The sequence below is a fragment of the Rhopilema esculentum genome, chromosome 3 (assembly GCF_057945365.1).
Source record: "Rhopilema esculentum isolate cy_ngs chromosome 3, ASM5794536v1, whole genome shotgun sequence".
NCBI classification, from domain to species: domain Eukaryota; kingdom Metazoa; phylum Cnidaria; class Scyphozoa; order Rhizostomeae; family Rhizostomatidae; genus Rhopilema; species Rhopilema esculentum.
The window spans coordinates 622,333-634,509 of record NC_142817.1 but is presented as its reverse complement, the minus strand read 5'-3'; the positions used below and the strand labels follow the sequence as shown (position 1 = coordinate 634,509).

Here is a 12,177-nt window from a genome sequence, read left to right as displayed (position 1 = left end):
CCCCATATTTTCTAAAAAATTTAATAACAGTCAGCCTGAATTTTAATGTACTGGTTCTTACAAAAAAGAAGTATACTATATACACAAGAAAAGTGTTGCATTCGAATACACCAATTTTTATTAGAAAAAGTGATTTTAAGGATCCAACGCAGGATCCAAAATGGTGTGCTACGGTTGCAGGTGTGCTAAGTTTTTGGTACGACACAAAAGTGTATTATCGCACAGACGACGAAACTCATGCAAGTTTTAGGGGCAATTAAATTAAATTGGTAAATCATCTGAAAACTTCGAATTTCAGACAGATCACGATCAGTACTGTTTTTCCTATCAAAAAGCAGGAGCATTAAACTAGTAAAATAAACAAATGTTTGGATGTCTGATAAAAGACACAAAAGTCCATTGGATGTCTGATAAAATGAATCTTTTAAACTTGCGGAATCATTGTGCATGCTTTTTAGATCTTTTATCTATGGCTTAGAACAACGAATAGAAGGAGCCCAAAATATTTTCAAAGCAGTGTAGATAATTAAAGTATTACCTTGCTCGGCTATTTCAATCTCTCTTCTGCCAAAATCAGCAAGTTTGATATTCTTAACGCAGAAGTCACTCTTCCCACTGGTATTTGTCTAAATTATTGAAATAAACAAAAGCCTCAGCTCTTGATCTAAAGCATTAAGGAGCTACTAAACTATATACATTATTATAAAATCACACTGGTCAACTTTTTGGCTGCAAAGTGCAAAATTAAGTTTGCCTTTATTACAAGTAGTAAGCAGACAAATATTGCTTCACAAACTAGTTACAATAAGAGATTATCAACTTAACAATATAATGCTGGGAAAGTTTGAAGAATAGTATGAAATAGTTTGTAAATGTCTTTACAATAGCTTGAAACATTCCTTCTACAAATCAAAGCTTATTATTTTTCAAGAAAGCTAGACTGGTATAGTCATGGAGGGCAAATTTTACGCATTTTTTATAAACTTTGAAATTTACGGACAATAACAAAGTAATTTGATGACCTGAATATACCAGGTGAACTCATAGCCAATACTTAATTAGCAGACAACAATAGGTGATGAAATCGAAACTGCTTACTAATTATATAATCAAATTTAATTGCGTAAAGATTAGCCGACCCTTCCGTCAAATTCTTACGCGGCGTCGGCAATATTTTACGCACATCAATTTCTGAATAGAACAGAATTATTACGAATCTTTGTGGCTACCTACAAATTCAAACAGTCCACAAGCCTTCATCACAGACCTACTGGTAGGAAATTTATGTTGAAGGGATGCGATATAAAAGCTGAAATGCCAGAATTTTATAGAAAAAATTTTGCTTTTGAGAGCAACAAAAAGTTTGAAATGTCGACAAAACATTTAGCGTTTCAACATCGCACTAAAAAGAGTTCCATTTTTATTATTTTTGAGGGTAATTCTAAGGATAAATAGTCGAGGAATACTCATACTTTTGGTCAATATTATAAAAATTTCGAACACGCGATTTCGCAAAAATATTCTCAATGTCAGAAACGTCTACATCCAAAATTTGATGGAATCCCTTCGGAGACGCCCCCTCCCCCACCCCCCTTTGAGGGGTCCATCATTTTCTACCATTTTAGAATGATAACATATAGTGTTCCTTCAGCCATCCCGTATTTACGCAGTGCTTCTTGTCGATCGTCCGCTATGAATGTCACCTAGAGCTTGGACATAACCTTTTCTTTGCTTATTTTTGGGGGATTTTTCTGTTAACCTTGGGAATTTGGAACCAAACATTTAGCTTTCCTCTTTTTCATATAGGGAACTAAATAAATGTTGCGCCGTCTTTTCAAACCCCGATGCAGTTTTATAAAAAGTGCGTAAAAATTAACCTCCTAATCAATGAATGTCGGGTAATATTTACGCACGTGTTTTCCGAGGAACGGAAGCATATTTCTCAGCAGTACTTGAATAGGTCAAAGGTGAGCCACAAAAGAGTCATTTGAATGCTTAAAAGGATTAGTTATTGTCCGCATGATGCCAGGACAATAAAATTGATGAGTAGTGTTGATAACTTTGTACCTAGGTAAATTGCGATTCATGTCTGCGAATCGCTTTCACAAAGGCTGTCGCGCAAACCAACTGCCAAGTTTTATGTCAACAGAAAGAGAAAGGACTGCTTTGGATGAATAAAAAGTTTTTGTAGGAAACAACAATTGAATTACGCAATAAACTGCCTGCGTAAAAATTACCCGACATGTTGCTGTGCGTAAGAATTACCCGCCGTGACTATATTATCTTAAGTCAAGGAAATTGTGCTTAAATTCAGTCAGCAAGTGATACAAAAAAAATTTCCACCAACAAAAACATTTTTAGCTTGGTAAAAATGCTTCGATATCAGTTGTCCTTTTATATCAGAACATACAAAATATTTGTAAGGGTAGTGGATTGCCTCTACTGAAGAAAGATCATGTTCTGTATTTATCTAGCTATTAATACTTTATATCAAGTTGTAGCTTATAATTATTTTTTGGTACATTTCACTGCAGTTTATAATCAAGGCTGCTTATAAACAAGGGCAGCTTTAAACAAGGGTGACTTGCATTGTTTTATGCTGCCAAGCTTTCCTCCTACCTTAAAGCTGAGGGTAATAATGGGGAAGATGAAGAATAAATACTTTTAAAAAAAGGTTGATGATCCTATGTTGATGATATTTTCATTAGTTGAACAGCTGCCCTTAAGAATGTCTATTTTTGCTAGCAAGTAGTTTTTGAACATGTAGGAGATGATCCGGTTTAAGAATAAAATCAGGTTTTTATCAATTATTGCATCTGTCATTTCAAGCCAGGTGTCTCTACTTGATTTTGTGGGTGCAGTTTATATTTTTTATGAGCCCTATATGCTGCAATTTACAATTTAGGGCCACTTATAGAAATAGATGGCTTGTAATCAAATAGATGTTATCTATAACTTAATAATTATATGATATTGTTGTATTGTGTTACATAAAAATGGTTACTTTACTCCAAAAAGCTTCATGAAACCAAGTTTCAAATCAAAGTATTGAATTGTTAAGTAAGAGTATTCTGGGCTGCTTTTTCATTCAAATTTCTTCAGCAAATCTGTTCCAGGTTTTCAGACCTTAAAAACTAAGTGATAAAATTTTTGGCAGGTATTTCAAATGAGAAAGTTTTGAGTTTATTAGTTTTTGCAAAATAAGTTCTTCGTGAAAAAATGATTTAAATTGTTTAGCAAACTTCGTGTGATTAGATTTTCATTGATTCAATGTGGATGGCTCTCCTCAGTTGGCTGTTTGATCTGTTATGACCATTCTTGAATTGTGATTGTGTCCTCCAAAGTATCTGATCTGATAACTTCCATTGCCTATGTATCCACAGTAACATATGTCTATTTATCCACAGTGTGTCTTAATTGTAGTGCTCTCTTGTATATTCTTTCTATATATATGCCCATCACTTTTGCAACATATTACTCATCTTAAAGCAGACATGCACAAAATTGTTTACTTTATATTTTGCTTGACTTAGATGCTATTAATTTGGAAATGTAATCAGACTGGTTATGCTTCCAGTCTGGCGGCTGGGATGTTCTGTAGATGTGTGTCAGGAATGACCATTTGAATGAAATACCAAAACTGCCCCCAAAATTCCTTTATTAGGAAATGCTGAGGAATTGTGATAAAACATCATACCTGTTGGGTTTCTCTTGGGTTTAGTCCACCATCTTCCTCATCTGAAGAATAACTAGCATCTGAGTAGCTTGCTGAAATTAAGAATGAAGAATAAGAGGTGATAAATCCTTCCATTTGGTTGTAGCTAAAAACCAGAGGTTATGACAAAGCACAAAACTTGTTGATAAAATAAATACTATGAAAGTTTTAGAATAGTTACGTTCAACCTAGCAGTAAACAATTATGGCCAGTCTTACTTAGGATAATGAAGACTTGAGGGTTTTTGAGCTTTGCTAATGACAGTACAAGGAACAGTATTGAAAAAGAAATTCACCTGTTGCACATAGACATGGATACAAACTAACATCTGCTACATTCACAAACTTTTTGTTCAATTTAGAACTAAACATGCTTTGTTATTCATATATACTTGTCCTTAACCAAATCTCATGCATACATCTATTTTTCAAGGAGGAAATAAATATATAAGAAAAAGGGGTAATTTATGAGCTTGATAATTAGATGATTTCATCTTCAAAAATATCAAAACTTCTATTTCAATAATTTGATCTACTAAAAAATGTTAACATTGACATATTGATCTGAAGCTATGATCAGACTTAAGTTCTCTGGGTTTTAAATATTTTATATTCTGATTATTGATTCAAAATTGTTATTTCTTTGTAACAAGAAAATGAATCTGATATATGCTGATAACATAGAAAGAGTACTTTGGCTGTGTGTCTAGCAACTTCAGTCCCATAGATGGGGCAGACCTAATTACAAATTTCAACAAAAGATGGTGTAGGTTAGGAATTGTTTTAAAAAGATTGTGAAAAGGCAATTTATTCTTGGCATCATGGCCCCAAGGTACTTGTTTAGCTGGGCTGAATTATTTTCTTACCCTACATATAAAAAACAACAAAATACAAGTAAATCAATGTTTGGTTTATGAAGAGCATGCTAAGTAGGCACTTGTCACCTTTGCTCACATTCTCACCACAACCCTGTATGTCTACCCACTGTTAAAAAAATGTATTGGTGCATATACTTAAAAAATAAAAAGTGAAACTAAAAACAAATGAGTAATGGCGACAACGTATCCTCTTTATCATATGGATGCAGCAAAATACCTAGTATCAGTGGCATTTAGAGAAGATTTGTCATAGGAATGATGCATCAATGTGCAAAATCAAACTACAGCACTTTCATGACAAAAACAACCTGAAAATTTTCAATGCAAAAGGGGCACTGTTATGATTTTCTACTTATTAATTCAATGTTATAAAAATTTGCAATTTTCTATTATTGCACCATAACCATAAACATCAATGAGACAGAAATAAAGATTTTTGTACAAGAATATTTATTGATAAATTGTCTCCTATAGAAGTTTAAGTAGTGAACACTATGCTGTTAGATAAAATCATAATTCAATGATTTATTCACCTACAAAGTCAAATATCTGATTTTCCATTATAAATAAAAATTGTTTTTCAATAAATTATAAGATTTCCTGAGCTCCTGTACAGCAATATTTCTTGCCTTTAATCAATTAAACAAAGTGTTTCCTTATGCCTTCTTGAGAGCTGACAATAAGAACAGAAATTTCATCTCATTGTGAGTTCATTTTTGACATCATATATAACTGAAACAGCCAATAATGAAAGAAAACAAAGCTCATGCTATCTAACACTTTTAGCAATGAATTCAGTATCTTGTAATAACAATTTATCTTTCTTTGTCACTGCTGAAAATTTGACTACAAAATGCTAAAAAATGCTGATAGGTCAGATCTCTGGTGTTCTATTAATCTTACACCCCAAAAAGATCATTTGCACTGAAACATAGGAATGTCAAGATGTTCTCGTACACCAGGTATCCTAGTTTATCACATTCTCCTCTCTTCACATTTACTGAGTCACAGCTTTTTGTATATCTAATTCTGGATATTTTAGGAAAAAAACCTCTCCCTTTATATGGTTTATCCAAACTGAAAAACCTAGCAATTAGATTTAATAAAACAATGAAAAAGATTTGTCCGAGTTATTAGATAAAACCTTTTTGTTTATTTACCCTTTTATTGGTACAAAAAACACAAAGACTACAAAACTAATATTATAATAGTTTCCTAGACTGTCTAAACATGTATCACTTCACCGATATTTTTAAATTTAAATACAAGAGATTACTGTTTTACCAATCTGCAATTAAGTTTTCGATACCGGATAGGCACAGCTGTACATTTAAAGAAGTACACAGAAGCTGTATATTTGTGCATTCTTTATTAAACTTTTTAAGTCAAAAATTAACATATCTATGAGAAAAGAAAACGCATCTTCAAAAAATATCAAGGAATTTGCGTACCATCGTTGTTCGTCGTAAAAAAACATGTTTTGAAATATGTACGAGAGGATCAAGTATCGCGGAACCTTCGTTTTCTATGGCATATGCATAAAGTCCTGACCAGGAGTACTAGTACTGCCCTCTTTCAGAAAAAATATTGAAATCAACAGCCGTGGGGTTAACGCGGAAAACGAATCTAAAACGGACTGCCAATTAAATGCAAACATTTATAGAAGATGCATTTAACACTTTAATGTTCACCTGAGCTGTAACTATCAGTAGAAGACACAGAAATAGAGCGGCGACGCAGTCTTGGAGGCCTTCTTGACATGCTTTCGTTGAAGGACAAGCCCTAATCGAGCAAACAAAATATTGAGAGTGGATACCGTTGAAAGAAAAAATCGAGGGAATCGAATGCCCAGCATAGAAAAATAGCAGAGTGGCATTCTGCAAACACACCTTCATTGCATTCAACTGAGGTGGCTTAGTAGCTGCGGCCGGTGACTTTCGAGCAGAATTACTCACAGACGCCATTATGGAGTCACTCTGAACATCAAAACGACCTAACCAAGGCGGAGGATGTGACGTCAAGTATTGTTTGCAGAATAATAGGAATCGACTTCCGCTAAAGGCAACCTGAAAAAGGGTTGCATTCCAGGACATGATGATGCTGAACTATGCACGAACCATAAAAACTTTGGAAGTCTTGAGGGGAAATTTCGCTCCAGACGTCTGCATTTAATTGCATCCTCAATTTAACTAGTGTAAATTATAAGTAAATTCTAATGCATTGACATCCATACATCTAGCAGTGCCTCCGTACATTCATTTTTTTATAAGAAACAGGTTAAAAGAAACGATAGGCTCAATTTTTCGAAAGTTAAGAAACAACCCTACCCAAATTGAAAAAAGATAAGAAACATTTATAATTTGCAGTTTTAATTTTCCGAGTTGACACTCGAAACAGTCTTGACATTGAACATCACTGTATATTGCAACACTACAATTGACAGACAGTTTGCATTCATTCTCAGTAAAATGCACACTCAAGAAATTTCTATTTAAAAATTTGCTTTGACTTCAACTTGACATTGATGAAGTTCATTGAGTTTTACTGTTTATAGATTTCAACAGAGTTAGTCATTCTAGAGAAAAAATTCCTGAATGTGAAGGAATCTATTTTCTTTACCTTGGAAGCACGTTTAAAAAATTTATTTCCTAAGAAATTTAAGAAACATGTAAGAAACTTTTGATAGCCACATGGCCAGAAATTTAAGAAACTGCCTACTGAATATTTTATCTCTGAATGTGAAGGAACTATTTTCTTTACCTTGGAAGCACGTTTAAAAAATTTATTACCTAAGAAATTTAAGAAAAATGTAAGAAACTTTTGATAGCCACATGGCCAGAAATTTAAGAAACTGCCTACCAGCATCGGACCTTAGTTTCTTATAAAAAAATACGTATATTTTTGTTAAACCATAGAGTTTATGTGAGATATTTTATAATGGATCTTTAATTTCCCCTGGCCCCCTTCTTTTTAACTTTCTTCGGAGCCCATGTCTAGTTTTTTTTAATGCGGGTGAATACCGCCACGGTTTAATGCGCAAGTAGGTTGTCAGGGACACGGGGAGTACTTGATAACTTTATGTCTTTATGGTCATTTAAAAAATGGTTGGTGACAACACCGATTCTAAACTAGAAGTACCTCGATCATGCCAGTTTACCTTACCCCTCATTGAGAAACTTCAACTAATAGCAGATGAATGATCCAATTATTCAATAATTATCATGCAGGTAGGCCTTTGAAACGAAAAAGGCTGTTTTTTGACTTAGGTTTTTGGTGACGTCACAATTTAGAACCCTATTAAGAAAAAAAAACCATATAAGCAAATAACCACATATTCTGCTATGTAAATATTGTTGATATCCAATGAATCAACGCAAAAATAAAATGCCTCATAAATTATACGAACTTCTTACCCTAATACTAAATCCTTATACTAAGTAAATGTTTGTTTTTTGAATAAAAAGCCCTCGATGCAAATCTATCATGAGTTACCCTCCTAGATGGATCTTCTAAACATACAAAGTATTTTATACTGTGTTTTCGTTACCACGAGAATAGAAGACATAGGGGCTTGTAGGGTTGTAGCCCCTCTTCAAAATGAGGAACAATCTATCGCATTTCAGGCCCCATTGGGGCAGCTCTATCTCAATGAAGCAATAATATCAAGGCAAAACCCATACTAAGCCCCAGCCCTTTAAGGGTTTATCATCCACTATGCCTATAATGCTACATTATCAGACTCATGTTACCTGATGACTTCATCATGTCGTTTTAAAATGTTTGCAGGTCTCTTGGATACAACTGTCCTACAAGTTAACGCCCTTCTTCATTTTACTGTTAACAATGATGTTCTTTTTCTCTAAAAATGGTTTTTTATTAGTGAAATCTGGAAGATTTGAGTACCGCCTTTTGAATATTCCTGAAAGGCGTAAGAAGTCTGAAAGGATAAAGGGCTGTACTGCTCATTTGATTCCTTCACCTAACAAATTTAAATGCCACTTAGTCTTTTCGCCCTGCATCAACTCGTTTAAATTTGTGCCACTTCCAAAAATGATTTATTACATTCTTATTTTATAAGAACAACTTTATAAGAATACGAGCCTCAAAATTGGTCAAAAGCTAAGAACAGATTATAAACAAGCTGAGGCTGAGCTACTGAAAAATGCAATTTTGAATAACGTTTTCTTTAAATAACGAGGATTTTTTGCCACTTGTGAGTCTTTTTTCGGTGAATTTTCAAACTTGTAGGCAAATAAAGGTTGTCTCAGCCACTTTGTTAGAAAATGAGGCCTGTACACCTCCCTAGAGCAAAAAAGCTAGCAGTTGCATTACTAACCCCCTATTAATATGAAAACAAATTAAGAAAAATCCAGCCTCAGTTCTTCGAAAAAATTAAGTACAGTCAACCTGAACTTAAATTTACTGATTCTTACAAAAAAAGAGTGTCTTTGCGAATCAATTCCACTACCAAAATTCATGCCTAGTTAGCAAGTGATAGCAGGTTCGATTTAAAAAGGGATTTTCATATTCTTCTGTTTGCAATGTCAAATATAAATATATAAGAACTATTAATTTCACAAAGAAATAATGGATGAAAAAGGTTGGTATGGCTATGATGCGGATGCGCTCATGACAATCACCAACTACAAGACATGCAATCAACCATAAGTATATTTTTCGTACACAAGTTGATAAAAATGCTTCTCAGAAATAGCAACGAGACATGTATATGTCACTACAATAAATAATTACGCAAAATGAGTCTAAATTGCATTATTTGTCCAAAAGTTCAAGATTGAAAACTTCGAACATCAATATGAAAGTACCTGTCTCATTAAATTTCAATTATTCACAAACTAGCATTCATTGGACACAACGATTAATATCTAGGTGACGTTGCGGTAATCAGTGAAGCTGACCTTTTTCAAAAAACAAATGGAGGAGGGAAGTGTTGTCGATGATGTGACACATGCTGTACAATATAGGTGATAATTAAATTACAAACAATGTGACTAAATTGCAGTTATTGTGCACTTACGATCAGTGAAAGCCATGCCCAAGATGCTCTAACGTCTAACCCCAGGGCTTGTGCTCCCGTTTTGATACTTCTACAAAAAGCCAGAGCATTGACGCCAATTCGGGCCAAGGTTATATCCCAGAATACTATAGTTAAGCAAGCGACGTGCTGGACAATCTCTGACTACCAAGAACAAGAACAACGCAGGTGAAAACATCTCAAAGAAGAACTGATTTTTGTCGCAGCTGTTCTGTCATATCTTTATTAAGGGAAATACCCGCCAAGAAGCAGTAGGTTGCAGGGCCAATGAGGCTCAATCTATATGCCAAACTACATAAAATTAGACAAGCCTTTGTTTATGCAAATTTTCAAGGCACCTAAAACATCTCAACCGAAGGAAAAACTAAGGGATTTCTGAAAACACCAAAACCAAATTTATACATTATTTATATTTTAAAGAAATTGTATCCAGTAAGGGTTGGCAGGTACACGACCGTTGGATGTATAAATTAGACGCTCAAGTGCAAAGGACATTGTGGAAGAGAAGAATATAGATCAATAAGCCGGGATGTAATTAGGGCGACCGTAACATGCAGTGCCACTGGAATGGTGCAATGAAGCAGAATTTGGTTGAGACAGTGCGTTCATCATGCAGTAAGTTTTGCTAGATTCCCTTAAAATTGATATCCTTTCAATAATAATAACTCAATGTCCTTTATTTTCCGCCCTCCTTACTTTTTGCAATCCTCGCGTTCCAGACTCCTTGGGCCAAAGTCAAACGTCGCTCTTCTCATTGGAGCGACGCTGAGCCGGCGCTCCTAATTTTTATCCTCAATCTTCATTTCATGATCACCATATCAGCGAAAACAAACATTCTTCTATGAGAAGGCTGGATTGAGAAGGGGATTCTCCTTCACTGCAGTAGCTTCCACCATTTTGTCTTCTCGAAAGTAGAGCAAACGGGCCAAACAACCGAAGGGGAATGAGTTGAATGCAGAAGCAAAACGAAGCGAATTTTGGCGCCGGATTAACACGAAGGAAAAGTGCGCTCTAGCTCTCTCGCTTTAAAACAGAAATACCTTGAAAATATTAGAAAATTAATTATATAATTAGATTTGAACATAAGAAGAGCCACGTCTGACTTGATGTCACGCCAGAGATGCATATGCGACTGACCCTGTCGCTCCAAATTGATTCTGCTTGCTGATCCTAGACGATTCTGCTGCACCTTATCCAGTCAAGCATCCATTTATTTTTTCTATTTTTTACTAAATTCTTATTTCAACACGATATCCCACCAGAAACCTAAGCACAAGTTATGATAAGTTAAAAAAACTAATTAGACAAAAAGAAGACAAAAATTTAAAAATTATCTAAAAATATGATTGAATTCAATTTGACGTCTGATCTTCCTGGGAGTCGTGTTTTAATTCGGGTTTCCTGAGCTCTTCAAACGAGCTTTCAATTTTCGTTCTCAAGCTTAAATTTTGAGATATCGAGATTTCTATTCTTTCTTGTGCTATAAATAGAAATTTCAATCCTGTGATTATACTTGTTCCAGAGGCTCTCAGGGCAGTGCTTACTATTTTGTGTGTCATGATAGATCTATCAAAAGACATGATATGATCAACGCTTGGCAAATCACTAGTCCAGGGGTGCTTTCGTTTCATTGGCATTTTCAATAATTGAAAATGCCCTATCCTGTAGACGCTGAAGCGTTTGTAGCTTCGTGTTTGGCAGGCTACCCCAGACAACATTCCCGTATCGGAGGTGAATTTCAACCAGCGCATGATAAACCTCACATGGTTTAGATTGTGGAAGAATGTGCTTTAGTTATTTTAACGCAGACAGACCACTTGCTACCTTTCCTTTCAAAGATTTAAATTGTTTCTTCCAGTTGAGATTATCGTCCACAATAATACCTAGAGATTTAGTTTTTTCACTCGTTTTATTTCAATTTTTATTCTACGTGGATGGCCGATAAGCATCAGTTTTCTTAGGATTTTCACTTAATTTATTGATCCTCATCCGCTCAGAAATATTTTCTAGTTTCTCATTCATCATTTGGATAAGCTTGTTAATGTCTTGTAGCTTACGAAACGCATGCTGATTCTTTTTTAGCAGTTGTTTCTCTTTGAAATAGCCAATCGGCTGATCGTGAACAATTTTTTTTCAAGAATCCTTGCAAATATCAAAAGAACTGATATGGGCCTGTAATTATTCAAGTCACCTCTTGCACCTGATTAAAAATTGGGGTTACCCTTGCAATCTTCCAGATATCTGGTATCTGGAAAATTACCTGTGGCGAGTGATGAGTTGTATACCCGGCGGGTTCACTTCTATAAGAATCTATATACCATGTGAGTTCAATTAATGGATTTCTATCCCCTTATCTTTGACATAACCAGCATCGCAACACACCCTCATCTCTGAAAATTTGGGTATGCTACACCCCTTTCCTCTGACACAAAAGAAATGTTAAATTAAATCAGCCTCTTCAACCTTGGCAATAGATTTGATATTAAAGTAAAATGTAAATTGCCTCAATAACTGATTCCAATAATTAGA

General features: G+C 34.7%; 1 protein-coding gene and 1 long non-coding RNA gene across 5 annotated transcripts in view; one reads left to right on the top strand and one right to left on the bottom strand.

Moving 5' to 3' along the window:
• Window positions 1-12,177, bottom strand: part of LOC135692478 (S-adenosylhomocysteine hydrolase-like protein 2) — a 39,616-nt gene that overhangs the window by 14,043 nt on the left and 13,396 nt on the right. For 2 of the 4 annotated variants that reach the window (XM_065210612.2, XM_065210613.2), the window contains exons 4-5: window positions 3,698-3,768; window positions 539-626 (exon numbers count right to left, since the gene is read on the bottom strand). In XM_065210612.2, coding sequence (XP_065066684.1) covers window positions 539-626; window positions 3,698-3,768 — 159 coding nt within the window. Of the gene's footprint in view, window positions 1-538; window positions 627-3,697; window positions 3,769-6,283; window positions 6,375-6,481; window positions 9,594-9,630; window positions 9,773-12,177 lie in introns of those variants that run through there. The other 2 variants (XM_065210611.2, XM_065210614.2) reach the window with 2 other exon arrangements.
• LOC148960478 (uncharacterized) overlaps window positions 10,137-12,177 on the top strand; it is a 28,831-nt gene continuing 26,790 nt past the window's right edge. The window contains exon 1 of the long non-coding RNA XR_016144653.1: window positions 10,137-10,263. This is a non-coding gene — a long non-coding RNA (uncharacterized LOC148960478). The remainder of the gene's footprint in view (window positions 10,264-12,177) is intronic.